This window comes from Labrus mixtus, chromosome 8 (assembly GCF_963584025.1).
Source record: "Labrus mixtus chromosome 8, fLabMix1.1, whole genome shotgun sequence".
Taxonomy (NCBI): Eukaryota; Metazoa; Chordata; class Actinopteri; order Labriformes; family Labridae; genus Labrus; species Labrus mixtus.
In genome coordinates this window covers 21,568,306-21,592,907 of record NC_083619.1, presented here as the reverse complement: position 1 = coordinate 21,592,907, position 24,602 = coordinate 21,568,306, and the positions used below count along the sequence as shown (strand labels likewise).

The following is a 24,602-nucleotide window of genomic DNA, read 5'->3' as shown; positions in this document are numbered from 1 at the left end:
CTCTGGATGTAATCACTTAGGACACCTGGCACAAGGGCGTTGCCTTGTTCACACACCCACAATCCTGTCCATCCATTGTCAATAATGCCAGAAGCATGCAGATCACTTGTGACACTGACTTTCAGGCCAATCGCTACCTCTTCTGATTCAATACAAAGAACTCACTGGTGTGGGAATTTGAGCTGAAAAGAGGCCTAATTCTGCAGAAGCTGCCAGTTTTGCCTCTGATTTGCATAAATCTCCACAGAGAGGAGGCAGTGATTTAGGCAGGCTTGTCTGGAGGCAGAAGGAGGTGCAGACGTAGAGATTGGTGTAAGACATGATTGCCTCTGGGCCCATGTTGTGCAGATGGAACTCTCGGGAGGCAGAAGATGACGCTCTGCATTAATCTGCCAATATCGGCCTGTCGAATATACGGCTACCACTTCCCGTGGAGGACCAACGCATCGAGATGCATTCCAACAGAGACTGAACGCACAATCCTCATTAACCTGTAAGCTGGAAATGTTGCATGCATCTCATGCAAGCAAAATGTACGACTTTCCTGCGTGACTGCACAATATCCACCAGTGTGAGCAGAATTTTGAGTTTTTGCCCGCTTCCTCCCTAAACAACAACACACAGCTTGTTTTTTATATTAGGATGTGGTGGGAATTAAAAGGCTTTGATATTTCAATTTCCATAAATTGTGCGGGGAATTCAGAGCACAGAGCTGTTTGAAGGCAGAAGAATAGGATCACGGACAGAGGGGTTTGAAAATGCAAAGAACTGATGTACACACGAGACATCCATCAAAGAGAACCTGATCCAATGATGTGACTAAGTCTTCAAGGAGGAATGGGCTTTTTGAATGAAAGTGTCTGAATAAACCTTCATTATCAACATGATGCAGTGTAATGGCAGGTTACTGTTAATGAAGGGTTGTAGAATATGAATACAACATGAAGGAAAAGGTTCATTATGTATGATGACCATCATCAGAAATTGCTCTTTTCTGATATATCTTTAGCTCAGTACTCTGCAGTGTAACTTGTGTCACTCATCTGTAAAAAGCGCATAAGCGTATAATCAATGGTAAAAATGTGTCAATATAAAGATGCCCTGGGCCAACAAGGTAACATCATTGCCCTGTTTAAAAAACTACAGTCACTTGGGAGGATGTGTATTTGCAATATAAAAGTTACCTCACACTTATTGAAATCTGAATTCATTCATATTTGAATCATTTGGCCACTCGTGTGTGTAGTAGTAGTGCAAAGCTGTTCCTAAATCACTGACATTTTATAACCTCATTAAGTTGGAACACATCAGACAGACAAAGAAAAGAGTTGCTCTCATATTTAGGGTTTGTTACTCTTGCTGACTCGTGCATATTTAAACCACAGTTCGCTCAGCTTTTAGATCAGTTTTGCCATTATCACACTATTAGTTGCTAAGTAACTTTAAAAGTAACATGGTATTAATTATAAAACATTGTAAATGAGCAAAGTGAGAGTGAATCCAACAGGAAAGTTGTAGGTATTAAGCCTGTATTGTATTGTTCGGTTATTAATCTCTGTTGTGTTTGTCCCAAAAAAGTTATTTACAAAGTAAACTGATACGATGTTAATTAAAAAATTAATGTTGATGAGATGATATTGATCATTTGTGGTAAGAAATGTAAAGAGATGCAACTGAGGGTCATGAGACTCAAAAGCAGCTTTAGGGAGACTGAGCCAGCATCTCCCTGCAGGTTACATTGAGGAATGAAGTGTCTGAGCTGCAGGTGAATGTTTTGTCTCACCTCTTGTTTGGGGATGCTAACGTAGCCCTGGTGAGGCTTGAAGGCCTTGTACGGCTGCTGCTTGGAGAACATCCAGTGACTGCTGAAGGTCTGGCCGAACACGGGCTGCAGGAGAAAGTAGGGCTTCTCCGAGTAGTTCACCACGACCACAAAGAGCGACACCGCCACGATGAGACTGGTGGCGATCACCGACTTCCTCTGTGGAGGGGAAGAGAGGGGGAGAGAGAGAGAGAGAGAGAGTGCGTCCTCATGAATAGTCAGTTATTGCAGTCCAAAGCCGAGGGATCGATCTAATCTTCATTTCATTTCTTAAATGTAACTTGAATTAAATCCTAAACAAAGAAATGGAAGTTTCACCAGGGCATAATAAACACACATGCAGTGACACCTGACAAATCATAAAATGTCTAATAAAGCAACAAATATATTCAGATTTAATAAAATAACCAACAGATGAAAGGAGACAGAGATTTTTGTATGTAAAATATAAAAAATGAATTACACATTTTACATGTCATGTACGTCTTTGTAACCTGCTGCTGGATGCTTTGAATTTCCCTTGGGATCAATAAAGTATCTATCTATCTATCTATCTATCTATCACATTCAATTGAGCGAGTTTGAGGGTACCTATAAGGGATCACAAACAGTATTTTTCTTTTCATTAGAGAGCATGTGCAAACATTTTTTGAACAGTTTCAGTCACTAATGATAGATCACTTCCGTGAGGTTGCAGCATCATTTACAGTATAGTTGCCGGTACAGACCTCTTACTTCATTAAACACTTTGTTTGATGTAATGCTTCATTATCAGAGTCCGTATGCTAAATAATAGAGTAATGAGGCAACTGTTAGTTCTGTTTGTCAATGTCAGTTTGCATGTGAGGACGGTTATCATGAGCATGTGGCACATAATAACATTTAAGAGTTTGAAGACATGGAAATCATCTTGTCCTTTAAATATAAAATGTTAAGAATGAGATTGTGTCGCACAACCTCCAGATAAAAACAGATGTGTGAGCAGCATCACGGTTCTGCGCGTTGAAGAAAAGAAGATCCTCCTGAGTACTAACTGTGAAAGATAAATGAGGATTCACAAAAGTGTTTCTCACTCGAGTTACTTGGATAATGTCTGACCAGCAGGCCGGAGAGACAAGGACAAAGTCAGAAGATGTTTCTGAAGTAGCAGGGTGCCAACATGACATAGAAAGAAGGGAGTCTTATATCAGACCGCCGTTTCTGATTCAACTATCCTTGTTCTTCCCCTCAGATGTATCAAGTATGAAAGGATCTCTCAGAAGTCCTCCTCCTTTGCTGAGAAGAACACTTAATCTCTGCTCATTGACACTTTTCTCCTTTTCATAATGTGGTTGACTCGTAACACTTCAGAAAAGAGGAGATGGTGTATAGTTGATATCACTCATTAGACAAGCTGGAAACTTGTTACATAAAGGCATTATGGGTCGGTCCACCACTCTGATCCAGACTGAAAGGTCCCAACAACTATTGGATGGGTCAGTATAAAATTTTGAGACATTCATGGTCCTCAAAAGATGATCCAGAGGATGTTCGTGATCCCTTCATGTTTACTTAGCTCTTCCCTGAGGTCAGAATTGTAATCACTTTACGACTCAGTGGGTCTGAGCCAAAATCTACAATACCAAAAATAAATGTAAGAGCACAAACCTTTGTCAGGGTCAATAGTTTGTGGATGCAGCTGAATGTTTGGCAGCACTTTGAGTCCAAGACAAATTTCCCCAAGGGGACAATAAAGTGTATCGTATCGTAGTCCTGTCTGTTATGACAAGGCAAAACTACAAGTGTACCCACAAAATATGTGCAAGACTTAAACAATTCACTTTGGCCAATATTACAGGAGCTGTTCTGATACACATTCCAATATGGGTACCAGCCTCAAATACAGTGTAATATGTAGTAATTGTATTGGCAAGTCAATGCACCAACCCAATGCAATATTCATAACCCCGCCCCCTTCAAATAAAGAAACAATGGCTTAAGGTGAATGATCATGTGACGATAGCACAGCAGTGAAAGTGGAGAGTGTAATGTTACTGCTTGCAAAATACCAACAATCAAAGCTTTCCTATAATAAAGTTTCTTATTACACTTGTATTGGAGAGGTACGGAGTAGATTCCAGAGGAGGTACGGGGAAGAATTTACCCATTCTCCAAATATTATTGCTTGTTTCGCAGTCAGATCTGATAAAAAATTTGACAGGTTCGTCTGACCAAGTTTACAAACTAAGTTTTATAATAAACAGGCATGAAGTTGTTCTGTGATCACACCTCCTCTACAGAGGTAACTAATGACATTATTTCCCCTTAAGTTGTACTTTGTGTTAATTACATTATGGAACACTCTTCACGCTGATGAAGGCCTTGTGCTGCTGAAACGCGTCCGTTGTTGTTTTGTACGCTGCTCTTACCCAGATAAAGGAAACTTGAAGGACATTTGGTCTGCTGACTTTTCCGTCTCTTTTTTAGTCTTGTTGCGGTCATGCTCCTGAAATATTATTTACTGTCGAGTGTGCTCCTTTTTAAAAGTTTTTATAATTACATTTTACCTTTTAAATATGCATGTTAGCAGGCTAGTTAAAGCATATATAAAAAGTAGGTTTATTCTTAATCTAGGATGAAAAAAACTGCAAAAAATTATGCATGCTAAACACCGGTACGTTTGCGTACATTATTACAGTGATTTTAGCATTGAGCTCAAAGCATACAGCCTCATAAACCCAGTAAAATGTCTGTAGACTCTTAGTCTTGTTTTATCAAATTCAGAGGATCAGGGACTACGTCCATTACTCACATATGTGATTATCTCTTTTCTGAATCAGCCTTTCTGCCGGGACAGCAAGCCGGGCCGTCATTGTTTCATACATTGCAAAACAGCCCAATGATTGTCTGGAGGTAAGAGGTATTATGGCTTGGCAGCAGGAGCTAGGAGTGATGAATAATTGATAAGAGAAGCGGGATGAGGAAAGGTCTCACAGAGGAGAAGCTATTGGCAGAGTTGCAGATCAATGCACAGAAGAGAGAAGGAATCAGACAGAGATGAAAAAAATTGGTGTTGTGATACGACTTCTCACAGCCTGAGGTGATGATAGATTTCAATTTTTTTTCCTCTCTCAGGAAACTTCAATAACATGCTGCTAATCTTACAGACAACACTGGTGGGAAACGCTGGATATTTTTGGGTAGGTGGTGTTTGGCGGATTCTTTGAAGTTGTCAGATGGTGAGAAGATTGGATGTGGCACACGGTAATGGTGAAGCCCCCAACCACCAAAGTGCCTGCACCACCATGCGCTCTGATCTCCGACATCAAATGTCCCAAGGGAGGCACCGCGGGACTTGGCTCCTCACAGATAAGATCAAACATGTGTGGGCTGAGGGGGTTGGATGAAAAAGACAGTGACCATTTGCTGCTCTGACAAGCCTATCGCATTTTACCGATTACATGTGTGTTACATCACACATCATTTCATGGAATTACTGTCCATCTTTGATCACAAACAGAGGGTTCTCTGCTTTGATTTTGATTGAAACAGAGGACAAATGGGAAGTCTCGATAGTCCTTCTACTTATTTTTTTCTGTACAAAACAACCGATTCCACTTTTCAGAAAAGACTGTCAGTGTGTGCTGTCATCCCAAAAGGAAAAAAAGAATGATGGTTCATTCTCTGGGAAAGTGATGTAATAGCTTGTCATCATGAGTCCATTATGGCGCATGAATCCAATACCTCATAAAGCAAGAGGGTTCTTCAAGGTATCGAGAGGGAGGGGAAAAAAAACCAGACGTCGGCTCAGTCTGCAGCGCCACAACATCCATCTGTTCTTATGAGATTTGAAAATATCCTTGTCTCCTTCAACCTCAATCCGGCCACAAATCACAGAGGAAATGATGTGTCAAAGTCTGGAGGCTGGATTGGACTTCTTGGCGTGGGTGTAGCGGGGCGCTGAACCTCCACCGGCTCGAGTGCAGGACTCATGACTCCTCTCCTCCTCGTTCGCTCATCCATCAGGGTGATCACTAGTTTGCCTGTTGAGCCGTTTGACAGAGGAGCTGAAAGGCTGGATGTTGAGGAGGGAGTACAGTAAGAGGGTTGGGGCCCATTAACAGCAGCAGTGAAGCAGCAGAATGGCTATAAAGTTTCAGCGTTAGAGCTTTCGGTCAATGTTAAAACATCTTCCTCCAATATGTGCCTGCTTTGACCTTGTTTGTGACCATCAAATCAGACAATGATGGCCATTAAATGTAGTACCACTTATGGTTCTAGCATTTAACAACCCCCATTGAAAGCCATATCTAGCTATTTTTAAAGGCAGAATACCCCACTGGGGAGGGGCGGGGGATTGATCTGAGTTCACACAGTGCGTGGGATAATTGGGACTCGATACATGACAGAGCTATGATTTTCCTCCGGCCTTTCCTCTAGTGTGGCTCCAGAGATAACACCTATAGAGGTCAAAAGCTAGCAAAGTGTTATTGATGGGCACCTCAGGTTGTGGTGATGTTAACCTCATTCAAGAGTTGATTGTGCAAAAGCCATGGCCTGAATGAGTGTTTACTCATTTCCCTTTCTGAAACCTGTAAAAACAGATCTTTGTCCACTTCAGGAGAATACATATCGTCATCTTATAGAAGAGCATTGAATTCCATTTGAGGGGATTTATCAGTAGCAATTGAATATAGTATTTATCAGCACGCTCTCATTAGTGTCAAATCATCTCAAATAAAAGGATCATTGTGTTGTCATTACCAAAGAAAAGATAAACTGCAACGTTTCATAACTTTAAGTCTAAAGACGGAGCAGCTCTTCAATTAGTAGCCGCAGATAAAACACAGAAACATTAATTAAACAGCGTAACAAACCCACACAGATAACATTGAAAGCACAACATTCAATCACAAGAGTAAAAGGTAAACAGTAACAACATCTTTCTAAGGGTTTCGATAGGGAGGGTAGGGATGCATGTTACTGCCTGTGGAAAGAAACTATCTCAGTCAGTTAGTGCTGGTTTTCATTGAACGGTAACTCCTTCCAGAGGTAGAGAATGAGATGGTTTTTACACTAGCCACGCCTATTCACTTCAGCATTTTCAGTGCTTAGCGTCCTGGAACACCGCCCTGCTTGTCAGTGTCACTTCTATTTTTTTTTTTTTGACCAATCCAACTCAAGAAGGGGGGGGGGGGGGGGCTTCTGATATCAACTCTGTCAACAACAATGACGTCAGAGAAATGACTCCTTTCCTCAAACAGATTATCTCATACATTTTTTAGGGTAAAATTTCCATGTCAAGAGCTGCTGCTAATGCCCAGACACAATTCCCTTCCATTCGTATTACCTTTTCTTTAAAAAAGCAGCCACATAGCCATTTTAAACAGACCTAACAGTTACTACTAAGGGAGGTGCCCGAAAAACACAACTTTTACATCAAGCACAAAAAGTGCATTAGTGGACACAGAGCCTTAATCAATGAACTCCGTCCCCTACTTTCATTATTTTTACACAAACGTTTTGCACAGCAAAGATGGAAGACATGTAAAATTGTTGATTTGAACCGTATTATTATTGCCTGTACTGTGGTAATAAAGTAACATGAATAACTAATCATTGAACGCGTGTGTGGACAGTGTCTCGGCAAACTACTGCATTTTGAGAGAGAGAGAGAGAGACAGAGAGAGAGAGAGACAGAGAGAGAGAGAGAAAGAGAGACAGAGAGAGAGAGAGACAGAGAGAGAGAGAGAAAGAGAGACAGAGAGAGAGAGAGACAGAGAGAGAGAGAGAGAGACAGAGACAGAGAGAAAGAGAGACAGAGAGAGAGAGAGAGACAGAGAGAGAGAGAGACAGAGAGAAAGAGAGACAGAGAGAGAGAGAGAGAGACAGACTGATGGAAATAATGGCAGAAAGTGAGAGAGAGAGAAATAGAGATGAGCCAGAGTAAAAGAGAGGGCGAGTGACCGGGATTTAGAGAGACAAAGAGAGATAGAGAGCAACATTCAGAGACAAAGAGTCAGACAGAGAAAAGCAGAGACAGGAAGCGAAACAGACCAACAGGCAGAGAGAGAGAGAGAGAGAGGAAAAGACCCCTGTTAAAATAATTATCTGCAATAATTATCAGCTGCTACTACTACTGCAGGTTAGACATGTTGACCTATAAGGCATGTTTGTTGTGTAACAAACATGACAAACCGTTAAAATCTCCCTCAAGAGACAGACAAAAGATGTTGTTCAAATGCTTTTGCATTTCAGTCACTCACTGTGTTGTAAACGTCCTGAGCCATCGTCCTGATCAACTTGAAGGGGGGGGGGGGGGGGGGATCTGAAAAGCCGGGCATGCACGCTGTGGATCAACTCCCACCGATTAAACTAAAACTGATTGTGAAGTGTCTTCCTCCCGTCACTGCAAAGTCTTTCCTCTTCTGATTTTTGTTTTGCAAACTCTTCAACTGATTCGGGTCCTGCTGCAACCCGTATATGTCACATGTTTGCGTGAAAGAACAGGTGGGACCAGTGTTTACTTCTCAAACATGCAGCAACACCTAGCTAAGATGAACAGTTTGGTATTATAACATATTCTCTAGTAAAGGAGTGCTTCCTTACTTGAACAGCATGTTCATTGTTTAGTCTGAGGGTGTGATATGTTTATGCTCAGTATCTACTGGCCAAACAGTCACTTCCTGTAGCCATCACTGCAGCAACCACACCACTTTATAGGCAACACATACGAGTGTTTCCCCTTCAGCTTGTGTGATGAATAAAAACGTAAAGCACATTAGATGTATATTTTACAATTAAAATGTCAGCTCCATCAGGCTCTATCGGGGCATGAACAGAATACAATTCCCCACAAAGACTAACACTCCAGCTCAGTAAACAACCGGACGGAGCAGTACTTCAATCCAAAGAGTTAATCGTGATGGGTATTGAAATAATGAGAGGCTCAACCTGACGAAAATGGCTCATGAAAAAACATATCTGCAAGCTATTTTCTGACGCCTCCTGGGCAATGGACAAAAAAAAAAGAAAAAAAAAGAAAATTACATTTGCAATGCAAAAACGCCGCCTCCCTGGCACCTGATTCTTGCCACCACGGTCTGCTGAGCAGTTAAAATCCAATTTCAATTAAGGCGTTAGAGAAAATATTTACTGAGTGTTTCTCCCTATAGCCACTATCTCCCCTCCCTCTAAGCCTTAGTGTTATTCTCTGGAGAACTGAGACAGAAGTATCAACAGAAAACAACCTGGAGATAAAGAGTGGGGTCCGGACACACGACTTAATTCCTGTCATATTTCCAGCAAAGGTGTCGCTTTAAAAGTCATTCCAAAAACGAGATAACAAAAATATTCCGCTCCCGGTGGAAGGAGGAGGGCGCTTACTCTTTGCTGCTGGTAAATCGTTCATGCTTCAAATATCACCCACAGGAGCTCTGACTGACGCCAAAACTGTGTAAGGGAATATATGTTATTGGCGTCAGTCAGATTTGCTGCGGTTACTATGTAACATAAAATACTTAATGCTGTACAATGCATCAAGTTTGAGAAGCTAACTCAATGTTTTATATTTAAAATTAATTGAGTACATGCAATACAGCAACACATGTTCTATTTCTTTTTCCAATGTGTAAGAAGTGTTAAAAGTTTAGTTAATGCAAAGAATACAGCAGATGCTGAATCTGCAGCCATGTGAAGAAATGAGCCGCAGTTAATTTCTCCTCGGGGAGGTTTGCAGCCTGCTGGTCCTCGCAGAGCCCAGCAGAGGGGGCAGTCAGCTCACACTGCACTCAGATGGGAGCAAACCAGCTCTGACAGCAGACTCACGTCTTTAAAAATCTAACTAATGCTCTTGGAGAAACCTTCCAGATCACATATTATTCTCTAGTTTACTGCCTCAGTGAGCTTTTAAACAGGTAGGTTCAAACAACACTGAAGCAATCACATGGAAAGATCAAAGTGTTTTCTCTAAAACATTTATAAATCCAGCTTCTTTACTCACATTTTACAGTGTCAAACTTTCTAAGCACAGTGTTGGATTTATTTGTTGGTAGATCTAAAGAGCTTTTCTTGATGAAATAAAGCCAGGTAAAAAAAAAAAAACTAAACTAAGAACAAACTGACTGAAATGAATCTCTTGTTTCGATAACTATGATTTGATGGCTTCAAGAGGTACACAGTGTCAGCTCTCAGGTTCAATACATTTCCTTTCCAGAAGATTATGAAGATATACAGGATAAAAAATACAAAAAAATAAAAAAAATTACATCAAAAGATATAGAGGATATTATTTTTACACTGCAGAATGGTGAAGTGCTGAAACAATGTCTATTAATGGGTCTATAACTGTTGAATAGCTTCGTTCAAATAGTGATAAACTTCTATTCAATCCTCTGCGTTTTAGACCGTAGTTTTTAAAGTTGCAAACGGATCAGTGTTAGAATTGTGCTATAAAGTCTAATAAAAGAAGTTTAATCAGGCTTTATTTTCGATGAGGGTCAAGTAACCGTAGATGTGTTGATCATAATGGATGATTAAAAAAACACCCTTTCTACTAGGTACAATTATCCCTGTTTAAAGCGTTCCATTGTTAGAGATAATAACTGATAATGGTCCATTTCAGCAGGTGCTTTACTGGTATCACCAATTTCACAAGATTCCAAGTCTAGTCGACAACCAGATTTATCTGTGATGTGTTAAGCAAAGGAGAACACACAGATGTTGAGAGATAGTCTTTTTGAGGAATAACTCATCTCAGTTAAGAATGACTCATGGGGGGGAAAAGAAGCACTTCTTAAGCCCCGTTCACACATGCCATCCACTCCGGAAAATGTCCTGACATTTTCTGGTTGAGCTGCATGTTTGAACGCAACAGCAGCCTTTTTAACCTCGACGTTATCCAGACTTTTAACTGGTAATCCACGAGTAAAAAGTCTGCAAGACGTCAGGGTGAGCGGGTGTGTGAACGCAGCAGGTAAGGAAAGTGCTGCTGACCTGTGAGAAACAAGTGCGATCTACTTGCATGTAATGAGGGGTTGCTTCATACTCTTTTCTGCTTGCAAGTATGTTCTTTTCCACTTGTTTTATTTATACTGTGCATGCATCGTCCAATTACAAGTAGCATCGATATAAAGGCAGAAACTGTCATCATAGCGTGAGACTCTGTTGCTTTGTCGACCTTATTGGATATGCGGTAAAAAAAAAAAAGTACACTTAGACATCTGTAGCATCCTTTGAAAAAGAATAACTCTGGAAAGTGTACTTTTTAAATTTCCAGAGGTATGTGCATGTGAAAAAGGGGCTCAAGTCAGAAAATGTCATCAGTCCATTAGGCATTGTTTCATAAGGGATGGAATCTTCTCTCTTGTGGTTCCTTTTTCCGTACTGTAAACTCGTTGCTACCGGTCGTACAGATGAATAACTCCTGATCTGAACGGTTTTCCTTCCTCAGGTATAAAAGCCTCATGCCTGCTGGACGTCTGTTGTGTCACCCTCCTCAGCAGTGACATATGAAGAGAAAATCCTTCAATCCAGGTCAAATGAACACTAATCTGCCGAGTTGGCATGATACTGATCATTATGGTACAGAGCTTCACAGAGAATCTTAATCTGGCCCAAAAAAAAGAATCTGTTTGCTTTTATGTGGATGAGACTCTGCAGGGGGGGCCACAACGAGGAGGGAAAAAGCCTTAATTATCTTTTCCCTAGATGTAAACTTCCATTCTGCTAATCCCAATCTAAATGAGAGGAGGATATTATATACGTGTGTGTGTGTGTGTGTGTGTGTGTGTGTGTGTGTGTGTGTGTGCATGCACACGTGTACTGGTTTGCGTGACTGCCACAGGAAAATCAGTGAAAGCCCATTTGACTAATGCATATCTGATATCAAATGGAACATAATCCCCACAAGTATAAAGGATTAAACACTCTACAATATTCACTTCTCCGTCTGGATCTGGCAAACTTTTGGGACGAGGGATAAAAAAATAAAAAAAAACACAAAAAAAACCCAGCACCATATGTTCACAGAAACAGCTTGGTGACGCACTGTGCTCGGCTGCGTAGGACGATACTCGCTCACTTGAGAAAGTGAAGAATTTGTCAAACGGGAAGGGGGGAAAAAAAGAGAAAAATCTGTTCTTCACGCTGTTTCGAGAAGCTGAGAAGCTGAGAAGCTCAAATCCATGCGAGTAGGATGAGCGTACCTGTCAGAAACAAAGCAGATTGAGATTTTGTGTTTGACTGTAAGTTATCCTGCTGCCATAAGGCGTCTCTGCGGATCATTGTCGTTTCCTCCTTAGAGCACTTAAAACAATGGCCTCCGCCCAGATCGGCCTCTTTACTTCATTTGATAACACTAAAGCTCTGGTTGATAACGTATATTAACACAGCAGCACTGGGGTGGAGCTGGTTTGGTCCAACAAATTCCCCAAATTTAAGGCTGCAGTTATTTCTATATTTAACTCGTCTAAGTGACTTTTATCACCAGTTGCATTCAGTCTAATTTAGGGTTTTTGTGTGTTTCAGCTGTTTCTGTTTTACAGCTGCTAATTACGGTTTCACAGTTTGGGAAATGGATTTAAGCTTGTATAATGTTTTCTTCTGACTACTCAAGGCACTTTTAGACCACATGTCACGTTCACCCATTCAGGTTACATTCACACACTGACGGCAGAGGCTGATATGTGAAGTGTCCATCAGTATTATCGTATGTCATTCATACACAATCAGACGCTGCTGATGAAGCAGCGGGGCGCAATTATTTGGGCTATTTGGGGTTCAGTCAACAGTAGGTGCCTTGCCCAAGGAAGCATAGATTTGTGGCTGCAGGAGCTGGGGATCAAACCCCAGACCCCTACCGGTTGAGAGAAAGCCAAGTTCACCACTGAGTCACAAATGCCCACTACACATTGGTAAACATAGCGGAGCATTTAGTAGATTAAGAGGACAATACTGAGATCAGCGTTCTTTGCCCTCATTGTACACTCATTCAAAACTTAACAATTCCAACTATCACAGACTCTTTTATACAGCAACCAGCATATTAGCCAAACACAAAAACTTCCTTTGTGTGATGATGCAAAGGAGGAGGGTTGAAATTCCAGGCAACTGTATAAAATGTGGATGCAGTCTCGGTGAAGTCGTCCATTGGTTTCTGAAGAGGCATTATGATGCCCAAACATTGGCGGTCACCATGTAGGAAATGTTGACTCAAACTTACTTCTGGCTAATCGAGAAGACAGTGGGTTGAGGCAGGCCAAATTACTATCTCGGATGCTAAAAACAAGCCATCTAGCTTGTCTGTTAGCATATTCAAAACACTGAAAATAACTGGAATGCTGACAGAGTAAGGTCAGTAACGGGATTAAGCTCAAGTGATGTCCCGCCTCCTAACAGCTAAAACAAGATAACCTGTCATTCAAACCAACCACAGCCTTTATTATGCAAATGTATAAAACAGACATTTTAATATGGATCTTCTGGGTTTTTAGAGTCAGCCTCATAAGTGGCTTGAAGGACTACAGCTGGCTTTTTCATTTGAAGGTTGCCACTCTGTATTTTTTTGTTAAAAATCAATGTATTGCAATCTTTTTTTCTTAAGACAAGGCACAGCAGCAGGTAGGAAACCTGCATGAGGGACTAAGTCAAACTAGTAAATTGACCTCAGGGGCTACACATGCTTTGGAGTAAAAAGTCTAACAAGCATCAGAATAAGGAATTTGGAGGAGGCTCAACCTCCCTCTACAATTTTTATAACTTCTGTTGTTGAGGGAGCGAAAACTACAAACCAGAATGTCTAGTGGCATTCAGCCAATCACATTAAAATGACTCATGCCACTCACTTGTAACAAGAGCCAGTCTAGTTCTATCCTGCTGTCCTATGTAAGTTTTTAAGAACTGGCTCTTAAAGTCACAGATGGCTGATGGGCAATAGAGATGGCACTGCAGGGCCAAGGACAAAGCTACTGTATAATAATGAATGTGGTGCTTGCCATTCAACGCAGATGTCCAAACTCTGAGCCGAGACCACGGACACTCAAGAGAAACTTTAAAAAACAATTAAAGGCAACAGCAAATGCAACAGAGAGCAGATGCTGTTCATTCCAATCTGAATTTCTGTGGAGTACTTTACAGCAGCACAGCTATTATTCTGCCTGTGTCTTTGTGTTTGAAGGGCGAAGGCAGCCGGGACTGTGGCTTTTGAGAAAAACATCGACCAGAGAAAATCCATTTCAATTTTCCAAATGCCAGAGTAGGATTACTGACATTTAGCAACTGATATTTTTCCCTGACACTCAATAGTATACCTCCATAGCTATGTAATAAAGCCTCATCTCATTGGTAGTGATTACACACAGCATGACTGCTCACAGGGAGAAATTTGGGTATATATGTCACCCACGCAATGCATCTGGGAATCTGACAGGATTAGCCAGACAGACAGATGTAGAACATCATTGGCAGGACGGGGGGGGGGGAACAAACAGCGTTGCCAATTTCTTCCTTTCTCCTCCACTCGACTAAACAGACGTCCGGCCTCTGCAGAGATTTTCCTAAAAGGTGTTATTTGCTAAAAGAAAATGTGTCTGACAAGGAAGAGTCTCCTCAAGGCTGCCACAGTCAGAAAGCAGCAATGCACACTGAATTCTAAAGTGGCTCAGCAATGAAAGGAATCTGTTGACGCTCAGCCCTGAGAGGGAGGATGGCGGAGGTACTTTGAGGTCACAGAGGCATTGTTCTAGCTGGCAAAGTTATTTACGTCTTCCTAGAATACTTTTACTTTACAGAGATGCTTTTACAATGAAAACAACACTCATCTTTTCAGAAAACAGAGGAAGACAGTATGGAAAAAATTGTCAAAAAATGAACACAATTGAAGCTGAAACAATTAGTCAGTTGATGGATATTTCTCTCCTGTACACTTATTCAGATGATGGACGATGAAAATGTCCATATAGTGGGTTTTTTTGTGTGTTTGTTTTGCAATGGGAATCTGTCCAGACATCAATCAATCAACAGAAAAAGTAAACATCCCAGTTCTGAATGAAATGATAAGTGGTGAGAACATATTACTGTATTTAGAGCTGTGTACAAGTCTAGACACGTTGCTGTTCTGCACAATTCCTCTGCATCTTTTCCACTCTTGTAGTTGTTGTTATAAGATTCTCTGGTCCTAAGGCATCATCATCTCTGGTCTGGCATCATCACAGCTAACAGGGTTAGCAAATGAAGTGTCTGTCTTCACTGGTTTCTCCTTGTGCTTAAAGCGCATGTGGTTAATGTGGTTAAACCATAGACTGTAATGATTAATGGACAAAGCCTGAGTGACGTCACCCATCTGTTACTGCAGAGGGCTCTGCAATTGGGTGCAGCTGCAATGCTGGAAACCCTGTCTCAGCCTAACTTTCAGTCAACCTAACAACAGGCCAAGAGCTGTAGCTGAGGAGGGTCTTAAGCCTCCTGACAAACTGTTCGTCGTGCCCGCCTGTCAATCATGTCAGCCTTGCGTCTAACTATGCATAATGCGTATCTTCATCAAATCAAAACGGATATGTTGTAAAAAAAAAAAAAAGAAATAAAGAAAGAAATTTCTGCACAACAATTTCTTGTTACTTAATAACCCTGATACACAGTGTCCACGTTTCAGCAATAAGCTGCAATGGGTCGATTTTGAAGCCCAGGAGGTTTACAAGTTTAGCTCAAAAATATATAGAATTTATCATTCGACCCTCCTTTACTGGTTAAGAGCATCATACTTTTATTTCACGGACAGCAAATGCAATGACAGAATTTTGTTGAAAATAAAGAAAATCTCAGCAGCAAAGCCGAGATAACACTGATGAGATCGCCAACATCACTTTTTTACCCGCTGAATACTTATCCACTTGCTGCGTACACTGACCGGTGTAATAACCTTCAAATGCCCCTTTAAATAACTAAAAAATGTCCAGCACTATATACAGATTCCAGCTTCTCAAATGTGAATGTTTTCTGATTTCTTTGTCTTATACTACGGCAGTTTGAATGCTTTGTTTTCAGAATGATTTTAGGGCTCAGAGACACAGTGGTCTTTTTAACCATCATCCATAAACTTTGTAGAAAACAATAGACAGGTTGTGAACAGTACATCAGCCAAAACCCTTGTCCAAATGCCTGACAGGATGAGACTACATGGCAGTCACTGCCAGCCATAAGAAAGACGGACGACGAGGCATTGTCTCTCATCTTCCCGAGCCGCAGAACAAATAGGACACGTTGGATTGGATGAAGGATATGATGTACCGGTATTTAAAAATAATTTTAAGTCATGTGTCATGCTGTGTCATGTCTGCTGGTCTCAGAATATTTATTTAAGGAGAGGAAATCTGAGTCAACTGAATCCTCTTTGACCAAATCAGCTGACATTTCTATGAGATTTCTAACCATAATCACATTCAAAGGATTGACTTATGTAGCTTTTGTTTTTGCCTAACCCTCTTAGATTGTGGATGTTAACCTTAAGCATGATAATCAGCATTGTCAAACTTGCACACGGTAAATAAATACAACCAGTGAATCGCTCTGTGGCACAGAGTCAGGTGTTCATGCTGGAAAATAACAATGGAGCTTGCAGAGTCTATTCCGATGATGCTGCAGCAAATCTGAGGGGTGGGATAGGATGGTATTCAGTGTGAGTGTGTGGGTTCAGGTTGGGGAGGTGGCAGCAGTGTCTGCGATCGACAAGAAAAACAAAAACAGCAGCAAAAAACCAGCAGGGAGATCAATAAGAAGACGAAAAAACTAATGTGGACAGAAAAAACAATCAGAAAACCACCTAGGAAAACAGTGTGACTCGACAAACGGTAGCGCAGAGCAACAGCAGGCCCAGTGAGCAGATGCAAATTACCCAGAGTGCATCATGACATTTTTAACTGCTGCCTATTTCCTTTCTTTCTTAACGACCACAACAACAGCGAGTTCAAGGGTACAGGCATAAAAGCAAATGAGGGATTATGTTTCATGACAAAACATTGACTGCACTTTATTAAATGCCCTCACTGCACTGCAAGGCTCTATTTGAATCTGTCAACCTCTTCAGCTCACAGAAGCAATGAGCCTCGCAGAGCTGGCGCCCAGAGCACCGCTGGCCCGCCACTGGGGATAATAACATTGGCACTGAAACCTTTTATTAGCTGGCCTGGTCAAGAGGCCTTTACTATGAACAAACCTGACTTCCACCAAGCCCATCACTGCCTCCATAGCACAACCTGAAACTTCAAATAGAGAGAGAAAGAAGAAACAGAAGAAACTTAATCAAAGTCAGGCTTTTTTTCCGTCAGAGATATCTGATAATGTCCATACTTCTGCAACCAGATGAGAATAAATCCTTACACGTCAAAGCAATAAATCAAGATAAAAAGACAGTCTGGAGGGAACGGGGGCGTGGCGCGGAAAGCACAGTTGGACAACGCTAATGCAATTACAGAAATTTTATGCTTGCTCAGAGGCTTGGTTCAAGAGCGGAGCGCCAAAAGCTCCCAGAGAGCTCCACAAAATCAGCCATTGGTCAGTCGAGCCGGTCAACAGTCGAGCCTGGTCATGCAAAGTCGCCGTTTGGAAAAGCATCTGAGAAAATACGTACAAGATTACAGCTGCACGGCTACTCTGCACTTCTAATGGGCACAGCGCGGATCAAACCGAGTGATCTCAGAAATTGTTTTGCAGCTATATTCCACTGAAGTGATCAGCCAATAGAAGGACGTTTCTTTTTACTCATCAAGTAGCATCAGGTATTAGCAAGTTCACCTGCTAACCCACTGATCCAGTATCACACGTTTTAAGTAAAGTATGATGTGAAGATAACAAAACAACAATGACTGCAATACAGAAAAAAATCAGTAACAACAATGTTTTCCTGCTGAGTAAAATGAACTTTTTGTTATCCTGCTGTTGAGGTAGAGTTACTCTGCATCAGTCGATAATCTAATCAGTGGCCTTTTCTTTTATTCCATGCCATGGGTGCAATGTGCAGGGCAAGACTTGCCAAATCTGATCCAAAAAATGGTGCAACAAGCTTGGATGAAACAAGCTGTCCGGGAGTTGTGAAAATATGCTGCTTCATGTTGGGCAGTTAACAGAAAGTGAAGACATAAATGCCACTTTAAGTTAGTGAAACATCCCTGAAATGTGGGTTTAAGTGTGATGAAGGTGCAGCTGGTCATTATAAATTGCACAATTAAAGATCAAAATATAGTCTGCTATTTTTCAGTTCCATGCCCTGTGGAGGAAATATTTAAATGCTCCTTCCTGCCATGATGCAAACAGGAGAGCTGCAATTAACTGACAAGTCTGCTGATCACTAATCCACTGCACTTTTGACAAGGGCTGCAGCTAAATATTACATTCATTATTGGTTAATCAGTCAATCCTTTCCTCAATCACTTACCTTGCGACTCTCCATCAATATTAAGTGTTTGTCTGTTGCTGAATGGATGGGCACATATTTAATCGATCAGTAATTTAATAAATAGGTTAAACCAGCTTTTGGGGTCATGGCTGATTCTCTCACATCTATTTGAAGAATATATTTCAAGTTTACAATTGTTGAACAGACAACACGACACATCTGAAGACAAATCCATTCATAAAGGAAATTATTTTGTAACTTTGAGAAGTGATAGAACAAACAACGGCTTTGTACTGTACTAATACATTCCCTGTTTGCTACAGAAATGTCCCTCCCTAGCACCACAGGTTGTTCACACCTCCCACAGACTGAACAACATTTGGTCCTTCCTTACACCCGTACACAACGTGGTGTCCATCTGGTATTTGTTCCCACCCAAAACTCAACATATCGTCCAGGGAACCATCGGGACCAGCCGAATGACCACCAACGATCTGCCTTGTTGGCAGCGCCGACTCTGACTCACAGATTGTGCGGACACTCACTCAGCCCTGATCTAAAATGGGGAGTCCACAGCAGACTGGAGAGGAAAGCGTTAAGAGACTGATCTTAATCCTGAAATGGTGTTTGACCCTTTAATCCCAGAAGAACTCGCTGACGAGGACGTGTGTGTGCTGCAGGCAGCTCAGACAGGCCGGGGTTAAAAACAAACATTGCGAGCTGCTGATTATCTATAGCCTTTCTAAGACCAACCAGGTTATTACTGACATTAATACAAGACGCAGAAGAGAAGCTTGCAAGCAGCTGAGATGTAATCCAAGCTATGTTGGCCCCAAAAGAGAGTGCAGTAGAAGTTGTTTTTCCATTCACTGCACATATGAGACAGCAGTTCACAATAAAGACATGGCATTCTATCTGACCAGAGTGAGCATCTGGTGAGGTTTATTCAAATGTTTTGAGAAACATCCTGAACCAAAGATTTAGCTAAAGCTAACTGTACAATTTCAGAACAATGTGCTCCGTACATTCCCCTGTCACATGTGTCCAACACAGCAGGAGATTTTCGGTGTTGGACGTCTTTTTTGGAAATATTCTGTTTGGTTAAGGTGAGGGGGTTGCCTCTTGGAGAGGACACCATGAAGAGCCATGAAGTGGCGAGGGGTTGAGTCAATTCACCGGGATGTCCATTGAGAGCACTGTGTTAGCTTTTTAAAGTTGATATTTGGCACCAGGATCACAAGTCAGGACGACAATAGTGCCATATAGATTTTTTCCCCCCACCTCTAGTACCCACGAACCCAAGAGGAGGAAACTACAGGTAACTGAGGTGAGCAGTAAAGAGTATGACGCAACAAAACAACTAGCAACGTAAACAGTGCTTGCAGTGAACAGTTCGGACAATTACTGCCGTGCTTACACATCGGCTCACTCATTAAACCTACTTTGTACTACGGGGCTGGCAGGGTAAAGTCAATTAAATGTACAGCTCAACTGATTGGGACTTGCATTCCCACTTGCGGTTCCTCTGGCTAACGTTCAGACAAAATGACCCATCTTGGTATGAATGAGCGCAGGGGGTAGTGTCTGAGGGAGTCAGTGGCCTTGACAGAGAATGGAAGTGTCATTTACCTCACAAGTATCACCGCAAACAAATTGATGATTGGAGTAGGCGTCGTTCAATGGAACTTTGAACCTTCATCAACAACGAAATGACAAAGGAAGGGTAATACACTGATTTATACGCTGTTTCTGTGTTCAATTTCTGTTAAAATATATATTTTACATATTTATCCCAAAAGATCACCCACATTTTTGTGTTTTCACCCATAACAAGGGTCCTCTTAATTCACTAAAGGTTGAGCATCGGCTTTTAAAACTGGATTTTTCAATTGTTTGGACCCTGGAGGGCGTTAAATATCCCCCATGGGGGCATGGGGGGGGGGGATCATTTGGAAGTAGCTTGAGAGGATTCATGAAATCTGGAAAAACTGCTGCAGAAATTAAAAAAATATCTTGGCCTAATCCCTGTGATTAAAATGCCATTTCACCAGTAAAAAGAAGACTACACACGGTATTAGGAGTAGCCTTTCTTTTGACTCAATTAAAAAGCATCAAAAGCAGAATCTGAAAATATCAGCTCAGTTAAAGGCTAAGGCTGAGCTGTTTGAGGAGTAGTGACATAACTCAAGTCAATGCAGGCAAAGAAAAGTTCTCTTTAAATGAAACACAGCTAAATGTTCTCCTGTATTGATTTCACTGTGTTTCCACTTTCTGTCTGGGTGAACAAAGGCAGATTAATATCTTGACATAATTCCCTTCTACACATGTATTGGCTCCGTACTTTGTTTAAAGGTAATTAAAGTACAAAACCATGACATTTTGGAAAGCTCCTCCGTGAATTCCTGTTCACTAATAATGGGTGTTGTGCACCAGAGCTTCTCTGTGAGTGACATGTCATTTTTTTGCTGCTGACCGTAACTGCAATTAGAGCGTGGAACTTAATTTTATAGTCTGGTAGATCACCGCTTTCATTAACTCTGGTTGTCGTTTCTTTGTGTTCTGTCCAAATAGGGGTGACGAGGGAAAAGAAAATGACCAGCGCTGGCAGCAGAGCTCCCTGAATTGGCAGAGTGGCACACGATTAAACCAGCCAGGATTAGAGACTACCTGTACAAAACAACTGACGACACATAGAGATCAAGTAAAGCCTTAAGTCTTCCCAGATGTTGATAAGATTTCTTGAGTGAGCGGCAGCTCAGCCCGCTGGCCCAGTTAGTTCAGCACGGCTATGGCTGCTGCAGGGTGGATTAACGCCAGATCTGGAGGGAGGTTATCACCCTTAGTTACCACTGTGAATAAGCTAGCCCTAACACTAGCTTCTGCAGCAGTGCGAGTGTGTGTGTGTGTGTGTGTGTGTGTGTGTGTGTGTATTTGTGTGGACTGCTTGTGTGTTGGACCAACAGATGTAGGTTACATTACCATAATAAAGAAGCCACACGTTTAAATGGTACCCTATCTGCTTCACAAAGGGTTTAGAGAAAAAAGATGACGAACAGTAAACCTTCTTTTAGGTCATTCAGCCAGCAAACGTCAAACTCAGATTTGAATTCTCTAAACTTTTTGTCATAGGTATCATCTAAAAAATAATGATACTAAAGCCATTGTGCACTTTCTTCAAATTTCAAAACAGTACAGCTAAATTAATTTGTGATGACATGGGGATAAAAAGAGAAGACTGAGGGATAATGTCAGACAAAAGATGTTAAAGGATTAAGTGTGAGAAGAGGCAAAACTGACACCAAATTGCACTGAATAAATACATTAATCCAACACTTTACCTTACTGAGGGAATTTAAAATTTTCAGTTAATCAGACAGTATGATTTATCCTTATATATTTATCTTGCAATATATCAATTAGCACAGAAGCGCCATATCGTGATTTGGTTATTGCAATGTATCCCATATTGATCGTATCTATCGTCCTATCATATCGTGAGTTAGTCTGTGATTTCTGCACTTAATATTAACTTGTATTTTTCAGCAAATTAAGTTTGACTGTGTTTTAATGTTGGAATGCTTGAGGTGAAGTGTAACATTACACCTGGAAACTGACAAGGCACATAATAATTGGCTAATATGTTTTAAAGGGGGGGAGGCAATGCCACCCTAGGCCACCCCTCTGGATACGCCCCTGTTGGGCTTTATGAAGAAATCTTCTTTTAGACTATCAGTAATTGATCTATCTATCACGGGATTATATTTAAACACAAGTTTTTTAAGGATTCTAAACAGGCAGATTTAGGTTTAAAACTTTAAAACAATAGATTTCAAAAGATCTCATGTCAACTTGAAACTCAAGAAGGGAATCTGATAAAGAAAGAGAGCACAGCATAAAAGGAAATCTGAGCATGGATTTGATAAAAGTTTGAATACAATCCAAAATCGCAGCTTCAATCAACATCCTGCTGGTGCTCTGTGCTTTCTCTAAAACTGTGGCAGGGCACTTTTTATCAGCCTGCCTTCTGCTGTAACACATTCACATGGGACAGGGGAGACTCAGAGGAGTGCTATTCATCCCTGAAACTACTAAGAACTGGGACACTCACTGCATTCCCCAAAGCTTTTACAACACCTCCCAACACACACAAACGACTGTGTGATTGTGTGCCTGCTTGAATTAATATGATTTTTTTTTTGTGCTTTCTGCTCATGTGTTCTGTGTCACAAAAACTTTCTTTGCTGGCCTTGTTCTGCCATATTTAGTTAGAAGTCACAGCAGCATCACCATCTCTCAATGGGACGTGATGGAGAGCTCATCCAGAACTGTGATGATGGAGGACAACAGGCACAGCCTTTCCCAGCTCCGGCACAGTGCTTCACGGATGAACTCACTCCAATTACAACACAATCTGACAAAGAAAGGCAACCCTGCATGTCAGAGCTCTCTCTCTCCAGGCCTCTCTAACCCATTATAAACACGAGCAAGTAGGGGACTGAGTCACACAAAAAACTCTGTCACAAACCATGCTAGGATAGGTTAGTGGGTTAAGAAACGCATTCTCAAGTGAACCTAAACACATCAACAAACACACACTCTCTGTAAGACAGAGATCATTGATGATTGATGAACAATTTCTGGTATAGAAAATAACATTAACGAAAACATACATTTATGTAGTTTTTGCGCTTTCTAGCGATTCTATAGCCTGATACAAACAATAACTCTGCTAATACCTTTTTTAATAAACAGACAGCTAATCTATAATCTAGTTTCTCCTTGTTCCATGGAGGCTAGGACCCCTCCATGGTGTCTTAAGATAAAGCAGGCATGACCAACAGGGTACAACGGAAAGGAAAGTGTTATTAGTGAATGTCACACTTAACTTTGTTGAAGTAATACCTCTTCCTGCACATTACTCGATCATACAGGTTCGAAAGCAGAAAGGGAGAATAACTCCCAAGTGCATTAACCCTTCTGTCCAGAAGTCTGCATTTGGGTTCAGTCAAGATCTGCAATTAGGCCTGGGCGATATGACAAAAAATGTTATCGCGATAAAAACATTTTGTATCAGTCAATATCGATAATTATCACGATAATTGTCAATCATTATTTCTTTCAAATTTAAAAGCTGACTGTTGCTCCAAAGTGAAAGTTGAAGAAACCAGAGGGTTAATTCTGCTATAATTATTCTTTATTGTCAGAAAATGACGAATTATAATTAAACAGAGACGTTTCACCATCATAAGCTCAGTGACAGTTTGTTGCTGGGGAGTAACACTCACTGGCCCGCTGGGGTCCACACCATGCATAGACAGTTATTATACATTATGGTCGACACTAACACTCGTTTATGACATTTGGACATTTATTTCCTTCAGTGTGTTCTAACGGGTCATATTGTTTCCAATGGGGGAACAGGTAAGTGGTGTCGCCGTTCTAGCTACACTTTGGCACAGTGAACAGAGAACTTTTCTCTGTTTTTTGGTCGGGCTGTAAAGAGCCAAAATCTCTCTAAACTCTGGAAGTTAAGCGGCCTTTCTTGTCATCTTGTCGAGGATATTTTCTCCTGCTTTGAGCCGGTAGGTTCGGCGTTTCCTTCAGAGTAGCTATCGCTAATTTCAGCTGTTTCCTTTCCGCTCCTGAGGTCTGTAAGCCCGCCTACCCAGATCCCTGCGACATGATTGGCTGCCTATTCGTAGTCTTTTTCTTGACGGGTGGCAACTAGCGTTCAAGGTGCATTAGCGACCCCTGTTTCCCTGTGGTTGGATGGTGTAATTACAGGTTTAAATTTATCGAACTTTTATCGAAACATTTTTAATATTTATATTGACAAAAATTATATCGCGATAATTAGCGTTATCGTTTTAATCGCCCGGGCCTATCTGCAATACTCCTGAAAAATCTTACACAGTGTGAAGATACTGTATTACCAGCTGCTTTCGCACATTTTGGCTTAATAGGGGTCTGGCAGGAAAAAGTTTGGAAACGTCTTTATGAAAAAATGTATGCGTTTGCGTTCACACATGCAGTCCACCCCCGAAAATGTTGTGTCATTTTCACGACTGCAATGGCTGAAAGGGCCTCATGTTCATTGCTAGGGTACAACTGCGGAGAAAAAAACACACTGCCGAACAGAAATCATGATCCAGCTGTTTTTATTACGTGCACAGAGATTGTACCTGTCATGTGCATACAATCTATGGTCGTGCACTGATCGCAGGGAATAAACGTCACCACACCCTCACACTCACTGGAGGGGAAAGTCCCCTGATTATATAATGCAGCATTCTCACATCAGCTCACTCGGACTTCATGCGGAAAAAAATACAAGTCGGGCTGGCAGGAGAAGCTCTGGATAGTTTTTTATGAGTTTTGTGCTAGTACACAAATTCAGTATTTATATCTTCAATT

The 24,602-nt window shown here is 41.2% G+C and overlaps 1 protein-coding gene across 1 annotated transcript in view; it reads right to left on the bottom strand.

The window, feature by feature from the left end:
* Window positions 1-24,602, bottom strand: part of st6galnac3 (ST6 (alpha-N-acetyl-neuraminyl-2,3-beta-galactosyl-1,3)-N-acetylgalactosaminide alpha-2,6-sialyltransferase 3) — a 79,771-nt gene that overhangs the window by 47,899 nt on the left and 7,270 nt on the right. Inside the window, exon 2 of the mRNA XM_061045122.1 lies at window positions 1,784-1,981. Within this exon, the coding sequence (XP_060901105.1) occupies window positions 1,784-1,981 (198 nt within the window). The remainder of the gene's footprint in view (window positions 1-1,783; window positions 1,982-24,602) is intronic.